The sequence below is a fragment of the Haliaeetus albicilla genome, chromosome 18 (assembly GCF_947461875.1).
Source record: "Haliaeetus albicilla chromosome 18, bHalAlb1.1, whole genome shotgun sequence".
NCBI classification, from domain to species: Eukaryota; Metazoa; Chordata; class Aves; order Accipitriformes; family Accipitridae; genus Haliaeetus; species Haliaeetus albicilla.
In genome coordinates, this window is record NC_091500.1 from 15,619,305 (window position 1) to 15,644,865 (window position 25,561).

At 41.3% G+C, this 25,561-nt stretch overlaps 1 protein-coding gene across 3 annotated transcripts in view; it reads left to right on the forward strand.

The window, feature by feature from the left end:
- Positions 1-9,976: 9,976 nt before the first annotated feature.
- The window catches only part of ROCK2 (Rho associated coiled-coil containing protein kinase 2), a 110,142-nt gene continuing 94,557 nt past the window's right edge, over positions 9,977-25,561 (forward strand). For all 3 annotated transcript variants that reach the window (XM_069805791.1, XM_069805792.1, XM_069805793.1), the window contains exon 1: positions 9,977-10,640. In XM_069805791.1, the coding sequence (XP_069661892.1) occupies positions 10,491-10,640 (150 nt within the window). In that variant the 5' untranslated portion in view covers positions 9,977-10,490. The remainder of the gene's footprint in view (positions 10,641-25,561) is intronic.

The following is a 25,561-nucleotide window of genomic DNA, read 5'->3' on the forward strand; positions in this document are numbered from 1 at the left end:
GGGAGGTCCGGAGCTGCCCACTGCCTTCCCAGAGCCTGCGGGGCCACTAGAGGAGTGTCTGCCGCCAGCCTGCCGCCGGCCTTGGGCTCCCTGACCACCGCTTCACCTTTCCCACCCGTTGCAAATTCCACGCAGCATCAAACCATAACTGAAAATGCCGTAAAGAATGTGTCGGGGGGCTGCTTGCCGTGGCTGAGGGAAAGCATTTGGAAACTACCTATCTGAGAAGATGCGACGCGACCCCGGTGCGCCGCAAGGTCTGAGTGAGCTGATTGGAAATCTTCTGGGTGAACAGTTTTCCATGATCAAATTCCAATTTGGCGGAAAGCAAAGGCCTTCCCCCCAGATCACTCGCTGCCACTTTCCTTTCAGCACATCAGGCAGGGTCCACCCAAGTCTTTTTGACAGCCCAAGTTCAAAGGGCTTCCAGGTTTTGGAAGATCGAGGGTCTGGGCTGTGGCAGTACGAGCCAACCGACTCTGTGGGCTATGCAGCTGCCTCCCTGCGATACTGGTCGTGGGGGAATCTTGGACAGCTGCTTGGAAAATTCTGAGAACCCCAAATTTTGTTCCTTTCTGTAGTGAAATCTCTCTTCATGCTGTCGCTCTGCAGTCAGCGTCGCATCCAGCACTTGGTTCAGAGCCGGAATTCTGTTTTACTGCAACATCTCCTACATTTTTATCAACTACAGCTAGATACATCCTTTTATTTGTTTGTTTCCTATGGTTTAGCTTGTATCTTGTGGCATGGCATAAACTATTTAAACTATCAACAAGTTAGCAGTATACTTAGTGACAAAAGTACTTTTTTTTTTATTTTTTTATTAGTTCTAAATTAGTTGACTAGAAAAGGATGAATATTTACTAGTGAAGAGTACCCCCACACACACAAGGGCTGACTGTTGGAACTGACAGGACAAAAGGGGCTGCAAAGAGAGGAAAAAATTGGTGAGCTGAAGAAATAAGCATTAGTTGTAAGTGATAATAGGTCTCATGCACCCCAGAACAGCATAATCAATAAGCCCTAAGTCATTACCCTGGCTGAGTAGATGGGTTGAACTCTTATGCTTAAAAAAAGATAAAAATGTGTTTTAATTTAGTTGGAAAAGAAGCACCATAGATTTTAAAAGTGGTAATAGAGTTGGGTGATTTATTTATTTATTTTAATAGTTAATTCCCTGGAAAATGTGGTTTCAGTCATGTCTAAACTATTTGCTTCAAATTTGCTGAATAGTTTTGGCTGAAAAAAAAACAAAGGAGGGGATAAACTCTGTTGGAGGAAAGTCCTCAATTACCCAACAGCTCAATGATCAGAGCGTTTACTTAGGTAGCAGGGACCCCTTAGCAGAGGCTGTTTTGAGGCAGGCTACGCTCAGTCCTTCCTGTTACCACTTTGATTTTGTCCAGATGGAGAGGGATGGGGACACACCTCCCAAGGGAGCATGCTGGTTCCCAGGGTGGGAAGCCATGATTCTCATGCTCCTCCTCGCTGACCCAATGAACTCGGTGCCTTTGTGCAGGGCAACAGCTTCAACACGAGGAAGAATTTCCCCTTTCTCCCACTTCAGGCATCCCCAGTCCTTTGACAGCTTTCTAAGAAGTAGAATTCTGCTTCACATTCCCTAGGACAAAAGTAGGACTTCCTTATCCTAAGTATCTCCATACTATGAGATTAAAAAAAGAGACCATCTCTCTTCTTTCAATCATCTAGAGCAAATATTCTACATCAGATCAAACAGAACATTTAATAGTCCACATAAAGAAATACCTTCAGGTTATTTCCTTTCAGCAAGGAAAACCAGCCAGTTTGGTTACATCCAAAATGTGCTGGTTTTTATTATATTCACTGTGGGTTTTGAACAAAAATGCAACCTCCATAAAGTCTTTAGCTGGTCATGAAATATTTTGGTTTCACTTTCATCCAGGCTGCACTACACTTCTTACAAACCATTGTCTGCAGCCACACAAACAAAGAACTGAGAACAACGTTCAGGGCTCCTGACTCCAGTCCCTACGATGCCAGTCACCACATTGTACAGCCCTTTCAAAATGCACTGATCATGCTGCAGGTAGTTATTTTCTTGCTGCCTTTACCTGGATGAAGGTTGTACCAAAACCCCATCATTTATAGCTAGAAACTTTCTTATTTCCCATCTAAGCTTATTCGTGGCCAGTTTACATATGTATTTCTTCTGCCAGCATTGTTCTGTAACGTACAGAGCTCTGAGTATCCTTGGTGTTGACTTCTTTGGTGTATCTACAGACACCACCATATTCTCAGTCACCACTCTGCTGGACCTAGCAAATTGAGTTAATTCATATAAAACAGGCTGCCTTGTTCCTTTATCCCTGCCCAATTCCCAATTTCAGTTCCTCTCCTTCAATACAGGTGAATGGAACTGTTTATGTCCCAGCAGTGTTTTTACTTGATCTTGATCTTGCCCTTACGCTATCTTACTTGAGTATCTTTCTTTGTTAACTTTTACAATACCATTTACCCTTTTTAATTCCACATTTCCATCAAATAATGGAAGTCTGAAGTATTTCTCTTCAGCTGTTTCCAAATGATAAGTTCCCATGTTGTATCAGACTAGTCCCCAAGGGCACATCCCTCTATAGACTGTACCATTTAATTATATCCTATTTCTATCATTCCAGTCATTGAGATGATCGAGATCTTCCGAGCAATATCCCAGCCCTCAACCCTCTGTTGATGTCGTCTTCTGACTCTGTGCAAACAGCCAGCATTGGCAGCATGCTCCTTGATTTCATGCTGGTAAACAAAAAGGTTCTAATTTCAAAACGTTAAACAAGACGGACCAAGACTGGTCCTTGTAATTCCTACCAATCCAAATCTTCAAGCATTCAACAAATACCCTCCTATTTCACCCCATAAGGCATTGCGCTCTAACCTATAGTTGGTTCTTTGTAGTTTAGGAACAGTAAGTTAGCCTCTGGAACGTTTTATAGATGGATCTCCTACAAGGAACGTATTTTAAAAGTCCCCTTAATAATTCCCATTAACTCCAGCCTTACCGTATCAGTTACTGAAGACAAGATAAATAAGATCAGCTGCACTTTTTTTGGCCATTATTTTATAGCTGCAATTAGTCCAGTATGGTGTACATTTAGACTGTTTCCTATTTTCTTCCATATCTTTGTTATTTGTTAGAAATGTGCTTTTAAACATTGTATGCTACTGAGGTCACAGAAGGAGTTTGATAACTGTCATATTTGTCTCCTTTTAAGACACAGATCTATACTTACTATTTTCAATCATATGGCATTATCCTGGCGATAGTAATTCATTTGAAAATCACTTGTTATGGAAAATAAGATGTAATTTTAGTAATCTCAGAATTCTGATACTTATCTGATACCAAATTTATTAAAATCTTCTACGTTTTTCTTCCAATTCGGTTGTAATTACCACTTCTATGGCCATTTTAATTTTCATACCTCAATTCTGCTTATCCATATAGTGTTTTGTTTTAACATCATCACCCATCACCAAAGCCTAGATGAAGTATTCATTTGGACTGAGGCAAAACTGAGATCACCTCTACACTAGCCTCTTCACACAGTTGTCCCATTTACTATTTGAGAGTCAAGCCTAGCAATAATGGTTGTTAAATAAGACTGTCCGTCTTGTTGGACAAAATGAGGAGAAATAGGAAAATCGTATTTTTTCCAAACAGGAAGAAAAAAAATACGGTTCCTGGATAGTCTTTTTCTTTCTTTCTTTCCCTCCCTCTCTGTGCTGAGTGTTTACTTTGCTGCTCAGCTCTGATATTGTTTAAATACAAAATGATGTAATTTCTCCAAGAGTGTAAATCCTTATCTGCAAAGCTACGTCTTCACTAGTGCACTCACAACTCTTTATTCCTATTTTACAGCCCTGCAAGTTCCCCAAGAGTAGGCACAGCAACTGTAGTTGTTTACACCCCAGTATCAGCTAGACTGGCATGTTTTCCCCACAATTAACAGTAGCTAAGTCTTGATGAAAAGCAGATCGTAGGAATGACAGTGCTAATGCGGAGTCACATAATGTGGGTATTCAGAGATACACACAGAACTACAGCAATAATCATCTTTATTCAGGCCATTCTATAAAAGTCATCTTCTACTGGCATTTCCCCCTAATTGCAGGGAGTTCAGTGCCCAGGGTTTTACTGTCACTTTCCAAGCCAGTTCCTGCATACTTATGGCTAAAGGCCAGATCAAAAGAAGGATTTATTAGGTGCCTACAATGGTTCTTAGACCAAAATCCAAGATCACAATCCAAAAATACTCTTCTCAATAGCCGTCTAACTGTGAAGGTCGCTAAGTTTGCTATCTACCTCTCTGCCTCCACCCTGCTGAGTGCTCTCATCGACAGGCTAGAGAGCCTTTTCTTCCTGGCCTCTTTGTCTGCTTATTAATGCATTTTTACTGCATAAAGACTGCTCCTGCAGAATGCATCCTAAAAGAGGCAAAACCACACAGAAACCTGCAAGATAGTGGCTACAAACTTTATTTGGAGGTAGAATATGGGGCACGAATTGCCACCGGACAGAGAACGGAGAATATGTATGTGGGTTCTCACTCTGCTAAAGAATTACGGATCGGATCAGGATGGAGATGCTGGTTCAGATTATGTATCATCTGGGAAAACATAGGCTTTCAGGCACATCTCTTATAACAAGTTCTGTTCAGTATGCAGTTGGGCACTCCTTTCTAACGTGTCTGATTCTCCTCAGGTTTTCTGTAAGGAGCCTGTTTGCCCAATCCTGGACTTTGGGTTCCATTTTGGGAAGCAGGTGTTTAAATGTTTTTAATCTTAAATCCAGAATAAACTATCAATCAGAAATGCTTGTGTTCATATGGGTGCGTGGTCACTGGAAGAGATAAATATTACAGGCATGCAAGTGACAGAACTGAATCAGTCCTTAGTCCCCTTATCAGAATTAAAAGGAGGCAGAAACAGCTTTGAGATGCTATGGCCAGCACTTCTGAGGGACCAGCAGCTTTGTACCCTGCACGCTTCCAATTTTGCAACCTTTACAATGTGTCACGTAACGGAAGTGGTGGAGATAATCCTCACAGCAGAAGTAAGAGTGGCAGAAACCCTCCTCTGCTCCAAGGTACTGTGAGGCATAAGCAGCCTACTGACAGTACAATGGGGAGGATGTAATAAATCAGAGCAGCCCCCTGAACTGCTGTGACTTAGGCCTATGGGCCAGAGAGCCCTAAGCTTTGCCTAAATGCAGAAAGCAGCAAAGGAAAACTTGAGGTCACTTTGTCCTTACTCTCCAAGCTATGCTTACTGCAAGTTTCCTCCTGAGACTCAGAGCAGAGAATCTAGCACATCAACATCAGGTAAGCATTTCAATTAACCTAGATTCACTGTTTCATTCTGTGTTCCCAATGCATCCAAGAAACTACCTTATTAACAAAAGCAATGTTAGTTTGCTGGGGAGAATTATGTAACCAATTAAAAGACAGGCAGACACCAAGTCCTGCGTTGTCAGGACACACCCAGGCATTACGCAGCCACTTCTGTTTCACACCTCCTTTTCTTGATCCTCTGGTATATGTGTTTAAGATACTGAATTCAACACAGCACAGACAGTACCAACTAACATTTCTGCATTTATCAGCTGTAAATGCTGTTTGAAAGAGTGGGAAGCAATGATACCTGGCATACCTACCAGAGACAAAGATATATTCCTTCCCAAGTAGAAACAGCAGATGTAGGCCTTTACCTACAAAGTTTACCATATGAAGATATTTTCTTTAACATTTGCTTGATTACTTTGGTTTGCATTTAATTATACAGATGGCTGAGTGGTTTTGTAATTTTATAGCTGGTCTGTGCTAGTGATTGATGTGGTAGTGTCATTCTTACTGAGGGCTGGTTTGGAAATACATGGGGTTTGAAAAGCTGCTTGTATTTAAAGCCGCTAGTTGCAATGCAACAGATGCTCTACTATGAATTAAATGAAAGAATGTTAAAAAATGGTTTTTTTGTGGACATTACATAACTATAGTATTTGCACCAAGACAACAATGGAATCAGAAAATCAACTATGATGATGATTGTGGCTGACTTAGCAACTCCTTTAAAAACATGTGCTTTTATATCTCCCAGATACAAAGTCATGTACGTTTCTTTCCATCTGTTTTTATTAACCTAAAATGAAGGAAAAGGGGTTTATTTTTAATCCAGAAAAATAATTTATCAACCCTTAGACTGATTAAACACTAGCATGTGAGAAAGCAAAAGAAAATTAAAAAAAAAACCACAATAAACTTACATTCCTTTCCATCCCTATTTCATATTTATGAATCTAAAAATAAAGAAACCCTTATGCTAGTGAAGTAAATGTAAATTATTTTCTGGACGTAGAATGACAATCTTTAGGTACAACTTCCAAAGTCTTGAGAACTCATTATCTAAAAAAACCACCTCTTGTCCTATTTCCATCACCACAACAATGATCGACCGTGATGCTCAAAGCGTCAGTGCGGCATCCTGGACACCCCAGGGGGGAGGGATGATAGTTATGCACCTTTGCCCGTACCAGTTTGACGTGGCTTAATTTTGGCAGCTTTCAAAGACTATGTATTTGCTTGGACTATTGGTTTTTTTGTCCTTCTTACTCTGTTGTCACCATTTGGTTCTCATTCAGGGTGAGAGTCAATTCATGTCCCTAGGCAGAGATAGTCCATGAGATCACTGGGAACTCACTTAACTTTTCTATGCATCTGTTTACCCATATGGAAAACACAAAAATGGACTAGATCCACATGAGATGCTAACCCTCAATTTTAGGGACTCTACCAGTTAGTAGAATCAACTCCCCCCATCAGTAATGCTCTTATGCTCTCTATACAATACCTGCAGAGAGTGGAAGCCTAAGGAGAGGATTTGCAAAAGCGTTAACTAGCCAGCAGCAAGAGCTAAAAACACAGCAGCCCATTCTCCTAAAACAGACACACCGAGGGGGGTAGGGGGGGGCGTCTCCTTTTTCTTCTTTTGCAATAGCTACTAGTGAAAGCATGCCTGAAGTCCAGAACCAAATATCTCTTCTTCCTGAGAAGACTTGATCCCTATGGAATACCCTAAAGGAATGACCTGAAGCTGATGACTTTTAAGCAATAAGCCCAGTTTACCAACTTCTTAGAAATCTGCTCATGAAAGTGCAGCCAGTTCTGAAAATGGTCAACAGCAAATTCCTGACTGCCTTGGGACACCTAAGACATATTATTTGGACCATAGACACCTAAAGAGTTAAACGGCATTTCAGGGAGTAGAGAGAGAGGTGAAGGATCCAACTGTGGACTCATAGGCTTAAAGCTGAACCATGCACGCTGCAAGGCTTGGACTTTGCCTTACAAAACATGGCAGATAACATTTGACAATTCACTGCATCGGACTTCAAAACTACTGTACGCAGACCAAGTAAAAACAGTTCTTCCTTAGATGGTCATTGTTAGGGATAGGTGTTATCCTAAGAGATACCTGCTACTAAAGGCAGAAAAGCTAGAACTGTAAAAAGATTGCAGAAGGTGGTGTTATTTTTCCTTTGGGACATGTTAAAAACAGTGGTTTTTGCAAATACCGAGGGGAGGAGCTGACATTCTGGGTACTCTTTTTGCCACTTAATCACTTATAACCAGCAATAAAGTTTCTGCTGATGATTTTGTTGAGGATTTGTGTCGTACAAAGGAATTCAGCTGACTGCCGTGGTCAATTTGTCCCTGTAACAGAGTAAAACTTGTTTTGTCAGTAAACAGACATGTCCTGAAGGCTGGAGGAACAGATCTATCGGGCAAGAATTTCAAGAAGGTACTGTTTCTACACACTTGCTTTTGAAGTCACAATCACACTTTTTTTGTATGCAGAAAGGGCTGTTATGCTCATTTAAGAATTTGTTACCTTTGTTTAAATAGTGCCCTGAACAATGTCACTAAATCATATAAGCTAGGTAAAGATTAGTTTTTACAAAGCTCATTTTATAGATAACAAAAAAGAGGAAAAGAGAAGCAGCTTGCCTATAGCCAAGGGGAAACTGAGAACTTAGACCTTCACATCACCTGGTGCTCGCCTCAAAGCTCATTGAAATCACCCGCAAAAGTGCTGTTGACATTAGCAAAACCCAGCACTGGCTCTTTATTGATCACTGGAGGCACACTCCCCACATTTGGTCTCTTGTCCAAACTCATTTTAAATCCCTTCTTTAAACCCCCGAAACATTTCTGCTGTGCTGCTTACAAGAAATTTGCCCATGAGTAGGCTGTACGTGAAGAAATCATGTTTCTTCTAGGTAATTTAGAGCTTTTAATGGTGGACATGCTAGGCCATGTAACTTTATGATCCTACTAGTACCCACATCCTAATCCTAGTAGCAATCCTACCAGTTGTTGCACCTACTTCTTTTATCTCATTGTAAAGTTAAATGCTCAAGCAAATTACATGATTTTTTTGTTGATGTTGCAGTAAAGTGGATCCTAATCTGTTTTGGGGATGAAGCAGTCCTATGATATAAATAAACAGTGCCTCTCCCAAACAGATTTTCATCAATTCCTTCAGAAAACTCACTGTGGTTCACTAAAAGAAGCGTGAATCACAATGCCCAATTTGACTTTTCAAAACATGTTCACATGCGCGTGTGCGTTTCTGTCAGGTTTGGGGATTTTGATTCAGTGGATTGTAAAAGAGAATCCAGTTATGGGGTTTGGGTTGATATTCAGATCTGACCTTCCCTCAAGCGGGGGGTGGGTTGTTCAGTGCCAGGGCCCTGACTCAGAATATCAGAGAGCCTGATCTCACTCAAAACCATGCAAGTGACTCACATATTTACTTCTCTTTGACTCCCTCTCCTCTTCCTTTCAAGTTAAAATATTGGCCCATTTTTCTGACATCAGCTCACTGACATCCAGCTGAAAGTCAACACAATAAAACTGTTAACCTTTCCTCCCCGAGGTCCCTCCACCTCTGAGGATGGCACTTCTGCGGTCTCCGTGATTCTGCCCAGTAACGTCAGCCACATCTCCGGGCCGCTGGAACCACGGTTCGGCCACAACCTCACCACATCATCCCGTGGTGCATCCCTGCCATCCAACTCGCCTCCTCTGTCCCCGCAGCCACCGCTCGGGCCGTCGGCAGCACTCTCCCCGCTACAGCTTCCCCTGCTCTTGCCTGGGTCTGGCGAACAGCATCCAGGCCCCCTTGAAACGCCCGCCAAGTGCGGCAAGGTGGCCGCAGCTGTGTCCGGCACAGCGTATGGAGGTCCATCTTCCTCAGGGTGAGCGAGGGAGGTCTGTGTCTTCTCTGGCACAGCTCCTCACCTTCTAGCTCTTCATCCCCCCTCTCGTATGTGCCCCGAGCATTGCCGCTCTACCCGAAATGCTGCACACCCACTTTCTCAAAATTTTTTTTTTTTTTTTGGTGTGCTTTACGCTACGCGGGCAGGATGAGGTCTGCGCCTAAATTCACCCAGCCGCCACACAGCCCTTTCCCTCTCCGGTTGCTGTGCCCAGGCCCGGCCCCTCCGCCGGGCCTTGCCCGCAGCGGCTGCCTCAGCGACCGGCGAAGCGGGAGGTCACCTTGGCGCTGCGGCCGGGCGGCGGGCTGAGCACGGCGGGGCAGCCGCCGCTGCGGCCGCGGCCGCGGCCCCGGCCCCGGCCTCGGGCCTCCCCTCCCGGCCGCGGGGCGCTGATCTCAGGGTTATAGTTAGGCGGTGAGTGAGCGCTGAGCTATGCGCCGCCGCTCGCAGCGGGGCCTTGTGGGTAAGGGAGGCCGCAGCCGCGGCGCGGGGCTGGAGGAGGAGGAGGCCGGGCCGGGGGCGGGCGCAGCGGCAGCAGCAGCAGCAGCAGGAGCAGGGCGCCGCGGGCGGGCGGCGGCCGCAGCATGGAGTGAGCGGCGAGGCGAGGCCGGTGGGGATCGCAGCTCCCGCCCGAGCAGCAGACGGGACGGAGGAGAGGGAGCCAGAGTCCCCGAGCCCGGCTCCGTCTCCCCGGCGGGCGATTCCCCCCCTTCCCTTCTTTTCCCTTCGCTTCCCTCCCCTCTCCGCCTCCCTCCGCCCTGGGAGCGGGGCGGTCGGCCGGTGCGATGGCCCGGCCGGCGGCGGGGAGCGGGCAGTGAGCCGGCGCCCGCTGAGGGACGCCCCGAGCTAGGGGGAGAGGCGGGGGCACGGCGGGAAGCGCTCCCTCCTCGCCCTCCCCCCCTCCCTCCCACCTCTCCCCTCCCTCTCCCTGCGCCCGGGCGGAGCAGCGGCCGCTTCCCCGCGCCCTTCATGCCCGGCCGGCCGCGAGGCGGCCAACGGCGGCGCGCTGCCCTCTGCTCCCGCCTCGCCGCCCAGGCCCGGCCCGCCGCGGCCCCCGCCCTTCCCCCGGCCTCTCCGCCGCGCTAGGCCTGGCGCCGGCCCGCCGCCGGGCGACCCCGCTCAGTCCCCTCCTCCCCGGCAGCGGGGGACGGTCTCCCGCCGCCGCTAGGCGGGCCGGAGGATGAGCCAGCAGCCGGCGGTGAAGATGTCGGCGGCTCCCCTCACGGCGGAGGCGCTGGAGTCGGCGGCGGGGATGCTCGAGGGCCGCCAGAGGAAGCTGGAGTCCATGATCCGCGACCCGCGCTCGCCGGTCAACGTGGAGAGCCTGCTGGTGAGGGGGGCGGCCAGGCCGGGCCGCGCCGCGCCGCGGGGGGAAGCGCCTGGCGGGGTAACAAAGGGAGCGCTGCCCTCGCCTCGGGCGGGCGGGAGGGGGAAGGAAGGAAAGGGCTCCCGCGTCCTGGAGGAGCGTTCCTGGGGGAGGACGACGGCTCTTTCCCCGGGGCGGGGGGCGCGCCGCGCCGCCGGCGAGGGGGGCGAGGGACGCCCGGCCACCTGAGGAGAGGGCCCCGCCGGGCGGGGAGGTGGCGGGCAGCGGGCCCTCGCCCCTCCGGGGGCTGTTTTTGGGAGGTGTGGAGGGACTGCGCCGTGAACAGAGAGCGAGCGCTCTCCGTTTAGGTACAGCTTATTTCGGGGAAAGTGAGAAATGGCTCTGCAAAGGTCTGACCTGGGGAGGAAAGCGCCTTTTTTTCTCTCCCAGCATCGTTTCCACCGTTTACTTTCGCGCCTCGTAATCATAGCGTGTCCGTTCCCGAAGTACCTGTCTTTGTGTGCGCTGCCGGGCACCCGGTGCCCATCCTTTCAACCCCCTGTGAAACCGTCCTCTGGTAAAGTTGAGGTTCGCTGTGCGATGTGGAAATAATTCAGGGAAAGGACACGCCTAAGGGAGTAATTTAAGTGGGGGGTCCTGTGGGGTCACGTTTATTTTTCATTGGGGCAAATTGATTCGTCTGTCTCCTATTTCAAATAGCATTTTTCTGTGTGAGTGTATGAAATATAATTTCCTTTAGTAAGAAATCCATGCCCTCAGGAAGGAGTGGGAAGGGAGTTATATTTCCCCATTTAAAACATCCAAACCCTGAAAAGCCAATGAGAGGGAGACTTGATTTTTTTTTTTTTTTTAACTGAACTTCAGGGTCTTCAAACCTTTTATTTCCAGTCTGTCCAAAGATTTCCAATGTGTCCCACTTATGAGGAACAGAAAAGGGGGGGGGGAAATCCCAGTCCTTCCAAGAGTTGCTCAAGGCACTTACACTGAGTCGTCTTTTTTTTTTTTTCCCCCTGCTTTCAAATGACTCAGTTCTGTTTGGCCAAAAATACAGGAACTGACTGAACAGTATGTATGCCTGTGCTGTGTGGAGAATATAGGAATTTCCTATAGCATCTGAAAAATGTTCTTATCGAGGCTTTAGTCCTGTATTACTCCTCTCATAGACGTTCAGAGGCATAATGACACCCATAGTAGTCAAAGAAGGGGAGTGGGAAACATTGCTACGTATCTAACTGAATTCAGATAAGTTTTTGCCTAGGCCAAAGCAAAGAGAGCTGCCTCTGGGCTTCGATCCCAGCATTTTCACTTTGGTATTTTGCTAGGAAAACTTTGACCTGTGGCCAAAAAAGACCAGTTAAAAATAGTACAGTCATTCTGAAAAATGCATCAGGTTAATACTTAACCCCAGTAGACTTTTTCACACTCTGCTTTTATACTCAACAGTGTGTTTCTTTTATTCTCTTGCCTCCTCTGCCTTGGACATAGATTAGATACACTAAAAACTGTTTATGTTTCTGAAGAGAAATTCTAATTGCAAAATTGAGACTGGACTGCTTAGCAGTTATGTTTTTTTTTAATGTTTTGTATGCATACAGTATAGACCAATTCGTGTAATATACTGCACAAATTAGCAAACCATGGGAGAGTGTTAGCTGGATTGTAAATGCATGCTTTTTTATGGTAACGGTCATCACTTTGCTCTCTGCACTCTCTCTGTAAGTATTGTTTAAAAAATTAACAGCAAGTAAAATATAATGCTGTTCAATCAAATTTCCTAGCTCGTGCATTCAACATGTCTACGTATGAAATAATGAACTACCTCAGGTTTATTTATTTATTATTCTTATTTAGGAAATTTGCAATGGATTTCCTGTAAAAGCCTTTTCTTTTGGGCTTTGGTATTGTTGCTTTATGCTATTTGACATTAATTTTGTACTGGCATTCTGCTAGGCAGTCTGAGTATGAAAGCATCATATTCAAATTGCAAAATTTACTTGTTTACTAAACAGCTCACTTTTCAGTGTAAATTATCATAAGTGGAAATGTGTTTTCAGTTAAAAGTAGAAATACAGCAACAGAAACTAAGAGTCAGGGAAAATGTCTTAAAAAGACTAGCTGGAATGCCACTATTTCATCCTCCAAAAATAACATAACCAAAACTAAAAATGTGGAATGGAATTCAAAATGGAATTCATTTCCTTACACTGTAAAAAGTCATAAGCAGCTGCTATTCTGCATTTTGTGTGCATGCTTTATTTGTGGGAAGCCGTAAAAAAACCCAAGAAAGTAACTGTTAATTTACGACACATGGTGCAAATTTGAAAGACGTGAAAAGCTGAGGTAATAAGCCAGTTCCACTGCCTATCAAGAGATAATTTATTCAGTGGCTCTAAATTAAGAGACTGTCTTTGTGTACCTTCCTGACCAAATCCATGCATTTCTTTAGCAGGAGAATCTGTGAAGTCAAATACATTGATTGATTATTTTTCTTCCATCCCATCCTTTGGGGCTCAAGAGAGACTGTTAGATTTTCAAATGTGATTTTTGCTATATTGTATGCCTTAACGCTTGTCTGTTTATGCCTGTGTTAAGCATAATCATTTGCGTTTGGTTAAAGTATATCTTTGAAAAAGACATGTAGTCTCAATTCAGAGGCATTAAGAGATGGAGAGCTCACCATTTAGTTTGTCCTGGTAGTTAGTTTTGAAGGCAAAATTATTAAAAAATTCAAATTGAAATGTGTGGCATGGTTATCACTATGCTTTTTCTGCTAAATTAAAACCAAAATTATTATAGAGGACTTCCTACTCATTAGTATGGTTCAAACCCATTGCACTTGGTGGGTTTCTTCTGGTTTTGGTCTGATAAAGAGATGAAAATGGGAATGCTAGAACTGTATACACTGTTCTATGGTAGGTTTCAGCAAACACATCTACAAAGGGTAGTGTTTTTTGGCACCCTCCTTTAGACATCCACTGAGTGCTCTTTTTCTCATTGTATCATGTTGAAAGCCTGTGTTACGTTGCCTATGCTAAGATAAATAACTTTTATTTGTCACAACTTTCTGTGATACGGTCTCGTATTCTTTTTGGTTGTGTAACATTGCATTAGTGATCATGAAAACCTGTTTTGTATATTACATTTAGATTGTGCAGATCACTTCATAAAACTACTGTATTCTTATTATTTGCTTTTCTGCCGGTTTGTGTCATCCACTAATTTAATGAAGTGACATTTTTCTGTGTACTGCATGTACACATTGATGATAGCACTAAATGGTATTTGACCTTGGGTGATCTATAAGAAACCCTTCTATAAATACATTCCTACTGAATAGTTCCTAGTTGACGGCTACATTTAAGCTACGGTTCTCAAATACATTTGTGTATTTATTCTTTTGCATATATGCTGTATCTACAGTATTAACTGAGTTGTTTTATATAGTATTAAACACACGTTATTTAAGCATGCATTGGTAAGTGTTAGCTGAACGCCCAATGTGTTCTAAAGCTAGAGCAGATAGGTCAATGTAGACTGTGTAAAACTAATCCAGACCTCCACTTCCTTGCCATATGTAAATGTATCACTTCAGCACATGCTGAACTCAACTTTAGAGCTTTATGGTAGTGATGAACAGCTCTGATAAATCTCATCATCCTCCTCCCTGCAGTTGTCTGCCTGGTCCTTTTGCTGGAGCTGCAGTTGAATGCAGTTGCCTAGAGAAAGAAACTGGTGTCTGCCCTTGGTCTTGTTTAGTGCAAGCCTTAGGATTTTAGCATTAAGCTTAAAATGTGACATTAGACTACTAAAATGTTGAGTATCTTCTGTCTGCTCTGCTACGGTTGTGTCAGCCTTTGAAAGAAAATGTTCTTAAAACTGTTTAATTAGGCAGTGCAGCAGTGAAATTGTGAGCACAGTGCTGGGCTACGCTGGGAACACATTCATGGTGGACTAAGAAATGGAGAGAGGATTAGCAGGAGAGTGCTTAAGTGTCTCAATATACATGCCTTAAAATAATAATAAAAAAAAAACTAAACCAAGCTAATTTGCTCTTTATTTCTTTGTTAAAATAAAGCTGACAGGTAAACCGTGTATTTAGAGTAGTTTGAACATGAATCGATGTTCCTCTAAGTTGATCCTTGCCATCGACACCCTAGAATTTTACTCCCAACGAAAAGTGGGTTGCAGATACAGCTGTGACTCTGATCCTTTCAATAGGTGCATCTGTCCATAGCAATCTCATCAACTGGATAGATACCAACTTTATACCAAGAGTGTTAATTTAGCAGAACACTAGGCTGAGCTCTGTTAATACAGGGTCTCCAGGTCATCATGACTGACACACATGTATCCCTTTGCAGGCTTTTGGCCTGATGAGCTTTCAGAGTGTTTCGTATTTACTATGACAGTTGCATATTTAATATGAAAGTTGTCTCATTTTCCTAAATTTATTGCCACATAATTTTGAATCATTAAGAACAATCTGTTGTGTTAATTTGAGCCAGCAAGCACAGGGAAGAGCTGGAAACGTAGCAGTTAGCAGGATCTGATCTGAAATTCATTGCCGAGTAAGTAGTTGAAAGGCCAAATGATTCTCTGTTCTTGAAGAAATAATTTTTTTCTTGTTTGTTATAGTTCTTGTGCTGTTATTTCTCTCTTAGCTTCTGACTCTATAAATTTTCTATTTTTGATCTGTAATTTCAGAACATCTACTGCAGAATAGAAAACAATGAGCTTTAAAGAAACAGAATTGTCTTTTGCTCATTGTTCCCATGTGATGGATTTATATATAGCGGTATAGTTCACTGGAAAAGGACAGTTCTATTTTCTGCCAGTTTTAGGTGTTCTTATATTCTGTTTTATTCCACACTAGGTTAAAGCATTTCACATTTAGTTTAAGAAAGCAAAAATGCCAGTTTGCTCGGCTTCAGTACTTTCACTGCCACACATGAGGTGGATGTGGATTTTGTGTGTGCTTTCACAAGAGGAATGTTCATTCCCAGTATTTCACCTGTATTGATCAGACTGCAGAGTGGGTCATTAGTATCCTTTAGTTGTTCAGCTTTGTAACAACTTAAGGGGGGGGGGGGGAAGCCACGATACCAAATTAGCACAGTTGTCTTCTGCTTCATATGTGATGGAATAAAAATTCAGGAACTTTTCTACTTTTCCAAATATTAGTAGTCTCAGTGTCAGTTGAGGTATGTGTGCAAATGCTGATTAAAACCTGTTTTTTTAAGTACGTTTTCAGTTTTCAACTAATGGCAGAGCAATGCCAAAGCATTTAGCTATTTGTCTAGTAATGCAATCCATAACAAAAGCTGCCTAATTTAAAAAGAAAAAAAATGCTAACACAGTAACCAATCTCTGCAGCTATCAGTTGATGATTTCTTGCCAGTATTTCATCTGCAAAATATGACTGGAATTGTATCGCTGCCACAGAGAAACTGACCTTGGATTTTAAGGATGAAAGTGACTGAAACTTAGTAGTAGAGTTTTACATAATGAAGGAATATTAAATTTTTTTAAAAAAACATATGTTTTTATAATCCATAAAGATGTGGGGTTTTTTGGGGGGGGATGCTATATTGTGTCCAAGGTTGTTCTATACTGTTATACTGAAAAGCACCAACTGTTTCTGGTAATAAATTTATTTAAAATACTTTTTTCTTGGGACATCCCATTGGTTGAGAACAAGAATATTGTGTTTACATTGGCAGCCTTTGCTAGTAATAAACTTATTTTAATGAGTCTTTCGCTATGTAAACAGAACGTTGAATGTAGTGCTCAGTTCCGAAGCCATACCTACTGTGCGTGAGGCTTTTGCTGCTACAGTAGTGAAATGTCAAAACGCTCCCTGTAGTGCCAGCAGCAGTGCATGTGCACAGCCAGCAACATTTAAGCTGCTTTAGCACAGGTGAAGCATCACTTGCATCCCTATTTTGGAACATTATATTAATTACCTGCTAACAGAGTTTTAAGACCATATGCTTAAAATGGTGATTTGGCCACCCCCTAATGTGCAGAGGCTCTGTATTTTGAAGATTTTGATTCTGTGAATTTTGTCCAAATTTCACTAGGTTGGACAGTCTCAATCAGTAACCGCTGCTTATGTGGTGTAAACTTACCTTTTTCTTTTTTTCTGTGTTCATCTGCTATGGTTACAGCTATTGAGAGAGGGGCCTTTTTTTCCTTCTATGAAATATCGTGGAGTTTTGTTGTTTTGTTTCACATGAAGGGATGGACGCAAATTTCTTCATTGGCTTGTAAAACATCCCTCCTGTTCAGTCTCTGCTTCAGTTGTTGTAGGATCTGGAATGTAATAGACATGAGAAGAAAAACAATCTGGATGCCCCGTACAAGTGGTTTTTCATCATGCCTGTCTTTCATTAATTTTGTTTTATGTAGAATGACTTGCCTAAGTCAAATCTTTTGCGAATGGTCACTAGTCACATATCTTATGTTTTCTCTGTGCTCAGATGGGTTTTGATGTTAGCGTGCAGCATTGCTACTTTAATGCCATAGTTGTATCATTGTTCATTTTTGTTAGTAGGATGGTGTCATTCAGATGGTACAGGCAGAGGGATAAATAAAAAGGATGGCATGCAGGAAGGTCTGAACCCTAATCTAGTGCTAGCACTGCATATTATCAGACAAATCTTTCTTGGTTTCCAGCTACATGAAATGGACATGATGAAGCTTTTTTTTTTTTTTTTTTTTTAAACCTGTACTGGAGAAGAATTTGATACTTAGAATGAACTTCTGATATAAAAAAGGTGATCACAAGGAAACTTTATGTCAAAGTATTTAATTTAGAACCTTGAGGATTCTGATAACTGAGTGGTTGCTTTCTTGCCTCTTGGCTGCTCTAAATCATGGGTACTGATTTTATGAATCTGTATTTGAAGTACAGTATAACAGGATCCTGCATAAAGCAGGATAAAATTTGGGTGACTCATCCAAACACAAGAATTTTTTTCTACTTTCCTTCAGGAGGAAATGAAGAGGAGGTCACATACAGACATGAAAAAAGGTTTGAACCACGATGAAAGAAGAAAAGCTAATCTTTACCAAATATTCTTTTTATTCTTTTTTTTTTTTAAATCTCAAAACAAATAAAGTTTACTGTTACTATTACCAAATAAATAAATAACTAGAAGGAAAAAAATGCTGAAGTTCATACTTTCTTCCAAATAGTATTTAAAGTTTAACTAAAATCTTGATTACTATTTAAAGGCTGTAATGCATCATTGTTCTTTGTCCATGTCTGTCACTGCTGTTATAGGTAGTTGTCCAAAGTCTGTAGTTTAGTTGTTGATTAAATATCAAACATTGCGCTCTCAACAGCATAGATTTACCCTGGTATGGTATAGATATAGAGAAGTACCTTTGGGTGTTCCTTCGAAATTACTTTTTATTAAGTGAGCTGTGAATTTGGAAAACTTAAGTCTACTTGTGTTTGTTGCTACTGTACAACTTGATTGACCCTCTGTATTTTTCTTTTGTTCAAAATGAAGAGTGCTGCATTGATAAATTCACTGTAGTGTGTATGTACATACCTTCAAAGAGATCATGCTCTAAAAACTATAATAGCTCAGGTTTTGGTTGAGGAGTATACAGTCATTTGGCTTGCCTGTGCTATGAAAATGTTCTGTTTCATACGGAAACTAGTTTTAAACTGGTTTTCCCTGTGGTTTCTGAAACTGGTTTGTTCTGGTCTCCATTTTCAGTTTAGTGGTGATTATGTTGAGTGCAAGATTAGGGAGACAGGCCTTGTCTTTTGTTGCATGTATAGGACACAGGTTTTTATTTGTAAATGACTTTTAGCACCATCTGGTATACAGGGAAGTGTATGTTGTGGTAGACTTCTAATATGTGCAGCTAAAGTCATTTGGAACAAGTTGTAGTAAGTAGATATAAGATGTTATGGGGTTACTTAATATTGTTTCTGCCCCTTCTTACACAATTTTATAACCATGTGTGACTTTTGAATGCTTTTTTTATGGAATTTTTAAACTTCTGTGATAGAATAACCATGAAGTCTCTCGCCTTAGGAATAGAGTTATTCCCTCTAATAGTGCAAGAAGATGAAGAGGAGCAGGAAATAATACCGCGTTGGAAGCTGTTGGTTTAGTGAATAATGAAAACCTTTCTAATGCTAGCTGTATGCACCATCTGTTTCCATTAGTGAACCTTTCAGGACCTCTTCCTCCAACAGTAAAAGTCAGCCCACTTAGGCATTAAGCCATAGCCTATTCAATTTAATGACCTCTTTAGGGTGTATAAGCCTGGATTGTAAAGTATCCCCCCCCCCCTGTTTTTTTTTATTTTCATAAGAAATGTGACTGAAAAAAACTACTTGAATTATTCATATGACAAGGAGGTGCTGACAGTTTATTATTGTATTGCAGCTACTGCAGTTTAATTTAATTTTTTCTCTGTGAGTACAAAGTAGTAAATTTGTTGAGTTGCACCCATGCTGGTGTTATAAGCACCTGAACTAAGCTATAGATCTGATAGGGAAAGCTAAAAATAACTGTGTTTCCAAGATGAAAAAGTGTTCCTGTTACTAAATTATAAAGTTTTGTAAAGCCCTGTTCTATTAATTGCTGTCAAGTTCACTGTTCAGTATTACTATGAATAAATTACTTCAGTTACCTGAAGTGTGCTTCTTTTTTAATTTATTTTTTAGTTATTTTCCTTAATCCCCAACCCTGTGGGCTTCCCAACCGTTCATCTCCCCAGAATCGAAGGGCTTATCTTGACTCCGGAAATGGTAGTGTTTAGGCCAGTGAGGGTGGGGAGCAGGAAAACTCCGGTTGTCAAAATTCTGGTGGCAAAACCTGAGTGTAGCAGCAAATAAAGTAGCAGAAACAGTTTTTTGTATGTGCGTAGTGTTTGTTCTATTTCAGGAATATTTTAAGCTTGAATTTATAGAGAAATATATAAGAAATAATAAATACACTAGTACAAGCTGCATGTCCTGAAAAATACTATGCTGGCAAATCCTTTTAATTGTAGACATCCAGCTAGTTCTCTGTTTTGAAAATAATTTCTAACTGTTAGGATTATGAAGAAAACCTCTAGATAGGGGCAGTATGATGAAGAACGGTTTGTACGTGTAAAAGCCTGAAACAGTAGCACCGTGAGGTGTGAATCACTTCATCCATTTTAATGGTTGGCTGTCTCTGAAAAAAGGCAATTTAAGTGTCAAAATAAACTATTTCAGTGCTCTTCATTTTTTTTAGAAGAAATACCAGTATTTTTTCCCATGTGTGCCCTGCAGTGTTTCTCAAGTGCCAGAAGTCCCAAATGTCCCCTCTCTACCTTTGAAAATATCTTTGCCAAAATCTGGCCTATTAAAAATGGAAAATGTAGCTTTAAAACCAGTTCTGTGAAGTATGACATTGTTCATTATTAAAAAAAGGCGTAGATTTATTTTACATGACTCTACTGCAGGACTTACTTCACTGAATCAGAAAGCCAAACTGCAGAGTTTAAGTTTTCTATACAGTATGGTATGTTTTGGTTAGACTGTATTGCTGAAAATATATTTGGTAATACGGTATTCATGCTTTGAAATCACACTGTCTAAATTTATGAGGAAAGATGCACAGTGTGTCTTTCAGACCTAGATGTAAATTGGTGAAGTTTCAGTATACTTGCAATCCAAGTACTTTTTTATTAAATCAAAGTCAAGCAATGTACAATGACGTTATTTCTGTTATCAACACATTATATCAAATGGATGCTGAATGTGAGGGGGGAGAGGAATGGCATTATGCGTACGCTGTTTTGTCTTTCTGTAGTATGTAGAAAGCAGGATTGAAGAAAACTCTTATAGACATTTTATTCCAAGGTAAAACTTTTTAGTTGTATTTTGATTTCAAACTTTATTTCTAGAGCATAAATATCAGAAGAGGCTACCATGTCATAGGACTCCTTTTTTGGCACATGTGAATTGTTCTTGGTTTTATACACTGAGCAATTTTCTGAATTGCGGAATTGGTATTGTTTTTATTGCCATCATGTCTTGATTTCTTTTCTAATGTGTGACATATTACTGCTTTTGGGTTAGTTGTCCTCTAAAATGGAAAGGGATGGAGGGGTGAAACAAACATGCTTGATGCTGTAATATCGTAGGGTCATTGATGCTGAAAGTACATACAGATTGTGAGAAATTCATAATATTTTTTTGTGTTTGATTGTATGCAAAATAGTCATGGAAGTAAAATACTGCTGTAGTCTGTAAGTCCGTATCTATAACAGTAAACCAGACTGTGTCAGGGTCCTGTTGTGCTCCAGCTGGCATGGTATTGCCCTGTCCCTAGTGTTAAGTTCTTAGCCAGCGGTTGTCTAAAGCCATGCCATGGTTACAGCAGGGGGAATGGAGGTCTCACAGGGGCTCAGGTACTGCTGTTGTTTCACTTGCTGCTACAGATGTGGTCTTGGAAACCATCATTCACCCTGACCAATGTCAAGGTTCATTTTAAGCATAAATTGCTGATAATTCTGCTGGGTTTTACTTCATTGCTAGATTAGATACCGTGTGACAGAACAGGCTAACAAATACTGTGGTGGAATTTGGTATTACCATTCTTGCAGCAGAGCAGGAGGTAGTAAAGTAGAAACAGGAGATCTTTAAAATAATGCAACTCCAATTATCTGGTCTTATTCCTATGTTTGCGTTCTGAAAATGCTGGTCTATGAGTAAATGGATGTAGCCCTATTCCACAATCAATTTTTTTGTATGTTTGAATTCCCTTGGACAATGAGGTGCGTGTAGCTAGTTATATTCGGTTTTCCATGAAAGGTAGTAAGGAATGACAAGAAACCAGAGTCAGTTAGGGACACAATCTTGTCTGGAATGGCCTGAAACATTAGGGTCATGGTCTTACGTAAATGATGTGTGGTGAAGCTGATAAAACTGTTTTTTGTTGATGTAAAGACTTTGTTTCCCCAAAATTAAATGCTGCTTTAGTAGACAGCTAGTAATAGTCTCTGCTTGCTTGTAGGGTAGTGTCACACTGGTGTGGCTGCCCTGTTTCTGGTTAGCTTATGGGTCTGTGCTCTGTACTTCCATATGTACATATAAGATGTGTGCCACAATACTATTCTCTTACAAGAGGCATATGTAAATTTTCTTCTCCCCCACAACATTTAGCAAAGTGCATACACCTCTTCTGACCCTAGTGATCTTGATGCACAGGAGTTTTTCCTTCAAATGTAAAAAATGTGATTCCTTGAGGAAGCAACTGATTCAGAGGGCTCTTGTGGGAGTTGATCTGCTCAGGTCTAATGGAAAGGCGAGATAGTTATTTGCCTGTCAGAATTGCTTGTTTCCAAAGCTGAAGGAAATTTTAGGAAACATCAAGTTACTATCTATGGGAGAACTATTTTCCACTTACAGAACCACGATGAACTTGAAATCTATTTTCTATTTTGCTTTGTTTTCCTAAGTGACTTGGGATATTCACTTGGCCCTGAATTTCTTGCCATATTTTTGTTTCACAATCATGTTTTTTCATTCTTTGTATTCCGAAGACAAATTTGCACAGAAAGGGAAACTGATCATGTTGGAATAAACACAAGCTAAATAAACTGAAAAATATTCTTCCATTTTAAAATTTCTTTTAGCTACCATAATCTCAGCTGAGATTTTTAATATCAGTATGTAAACAAATTCTGATAGAATTGTAATTTAGCTGTCTCATTAAAGGCAGACATGCACGTCTTCTTGTTAAATGACATGGTGATTAAGGCAACATTTCATTGCCCAAATGTATGAAGATAATATTGCTATCTTGTAAGGCTATTATCTATTGGAAGAAAATTTTTATACCTGGTTTAAGTTTTACAGTGGCTAGGAATCTTTTCTTGTAATAGCTTTATCTTGAAAAGACTGTGAAATAGTCCTACAATTCTTAAGATACAAGGTACTTAATTGTCAGACTGAGACCAAAGTTCCTGAGTATGTGGGTTCCTTTGTGAAGATCTCTATCAGCCATAGACAAAGACCTTTAGAATGTGTTTCTGTCTTTTCAGATAAACTCTGTCCTCAGTTTAAGAGCCACGAGTAGTCAGGGGATTAGGGAAACCTTAAAATGCTGTAGGATGCAGTATCTGTTTCTGAATGACTTCTAGAAGCAGAAAGAGATGAGATTTTGCAGACCTGAGCTTACTAAATAGGCAAGTATGGTCCTTGGGTCAGATAATTCTGGTCTGCAACGTGGAGGTAAATACAGCAGTAATTAAGACTAGCCTAGCTATTCTCAGGTAGTCTGTAATGCTCTGAAGTAAGGAAGATGCAACAAAGGTGGTGACCGTTTTATTTTTAAAAAGGTGGGCACAGCAGAGGACAGACATGCATTCTCAGTGGTATGTATGTGCAAAAATTACTGTTAATGGAGCCAACTTGCCTTTCTGCCTTAGGAGTAGCATGTTTAGAAGAGCAATAGATGTGATGGTCTTGATAATTGAAATAAGATTTTCTGGATTATTCTTTAATAGTCTAGATTTTGATTTTTTTTTAAAAAAAAGGTGTGTGTATTTTTTTTATTTGTTTAAGGGCTTCAGTCATTAAGGATAGTCACAATCAAGTCTTTGTATATTTAACAAAAATATGTTTATCTTCCAAGAGTTTGTAGATGAACCAATAAAATTGTATATTGTTGAAGGGAAATACCAAGCAGCTTTTAATATTAGCACAATAAATGTTCAGAAATCTGAAGAAGACAGAAGTTTTTTCAGTATGGGAAACTGAACCTGAGTGATCTCAGAAACTTCAAACCTGTGTCTTTCTCCCTTAGTTATATGGATCCATTAAGAACAAATGGCTAACAGAGTGCCACAAATAGTTTCACTATCAGTTAAAGAAGTAGCTCCACCCACTTCCATGGGGTGCCACCTTGATGGTGACACAAATGTTTGTGCTGGTGTGTTGTGAATTGACTTGAGCAACTAATCAGGATTAAAACTAACCTGAATCATTTTTCCAGTTAATTTTGGCAGATTTGCAGAACACAATGGTAACTACCACTAGGACATTTAAAAAAAAACAACCCATAATCCTAAACCTGTCCAAAACAAACTAAAAGATCTACAATGTTGTCTCCTTTCCTCAAAGAACTAGGTTTCAAATGAATGGTGTGGTTAGTAATTAAGATACGCAGCCTAATTTTTTTGAATGCAGGCCATCATCTGTGTGTCCTACCGTAATGTCAGTAATGAAACTTTGAAGGGAGTGGGGGGACAGGAACAAAGCTCCCTGTACTGCTGTGCAAATATTGTAGCTACTGTCAAAATTGCAGAGAACTTAGAATCTGCTAATATAAACTTAGAAGAAAAGAGAATTAGAATAAAAGAGTGAAATAAGTTCTGCTATCACATTCAGACCTATGTAAGAAAGTAATGGGGTAATAGCATATCATCTTACTAGCCTATGTACAGAGAAAACTGTAGAAACTGGAAAGGTTTATTTTTTTAAAGAAACTTGTAAAAGGCCAGTTCCTATTGGTACTTGTCTACATTTGAATTCATGTAACTTAAATCTATTTTTTGTATTGTAGTCTGTTGCTTTAATCTGTTGTTTCTTCCTCTCTGTTTTAGGAAAAAAATGGATTGTGTGTGTAAACAAACTTGTTCTGAAGATGAATACTGGCTCATATTTTCTTCTGAAAATAGCTGAAAATAGTGGAATCTATCAACATACGAAATGCCAAAATGAGTAATTTGAAGTCTTAGCTGCCAGTGCTTATTTGGAAGTAGTTCTTAGTGCCATGTTACTGTTGCTTCATCTCTAATACGTATGTTATGTTACGCTGGCACAAAGCAGACTGATAACAGTGCAGCCTGCTTTGATACCTGACTGGCTTTAATTATACAAATACTAATTTCACCTTACGCTTATGCAGTGTTTTCTGATTTCATATTCTCACATCAGGGCAACAACATCAACTACATCAGTAGTGTTATATTGAGTCAAGATTGTTTCAGTTTAAAGAAAAAAAAGGGGTTACTTCTAGGTTGTTAATGGAGAGGTGAGTATGTTTATCACAGATAAAACTATTCTGAAGGCTCCACAGAAAATAAATGTTTAATTTTACAGTTGGTAAAAGAAAAAAGTATTTTTAATGATGGATACCATTTACAAATTATTAAGAAAACAGCTGATTATTGACAGAGACTATCTTTTTCAGTACTGATGATAGAAGTCTTTCAGAATCACAAAAGTGTTTGGCTTGGAAGGGACCTTTAAAATCATGTAGTCCAACCCCCCTGCCACAGGCAGAGACACTGTCCACTAGATCATGTTGCTCAAAGCTCCGTCCAACCTGACCTTGAACTTTTCGAGAGGTGGGGCATCCATAACCTCTCTGAGCAACCTGTTCCAGTGTCTCAGCACCCTCACGATAAAAAATTTCTCTTTATGTCCAATATAAATCTACTCTCTTTCAGTTTAAAAATGTTACGCTTTGTCCTGTCATTACAGGTACTGGTAAAAAGTCTTTCTCCATCTTTTTATAAGTCCTCTTTAAGTACTGAAAGGCTGCAGTAAGGTCTCCCCGGAGCCTTCTCTTCTCCAGGCTGAACAATGCCAACTCTCTCAGCCTGTCTTCATAGGAGAGGTGTTCCATCCCTCTGATCATTTTTGTGGCCCTCCTCTGGACTCGCTCCAACAGGTCCCTGTCTTTCCTGTGCTGAGGACCCCAGAGCTGAATGCAGGACTGCAGGTGGAGTCTCATGAGAGCAGAGTAGAGGGGCAGAATCCCCTCCCTCGACCTGCTGGCCACGCTGCTTTTGATGCAGCCCAGTATACGGTTGGCTTTCTGGGCTGTCGAGTGCACATTGCTGCATCAGGTCCAGGCAGCTCACCCACCAGTATCCCCAAGTCCTTCTCTGCAGGGCTGCTCTCAATCCCTTCA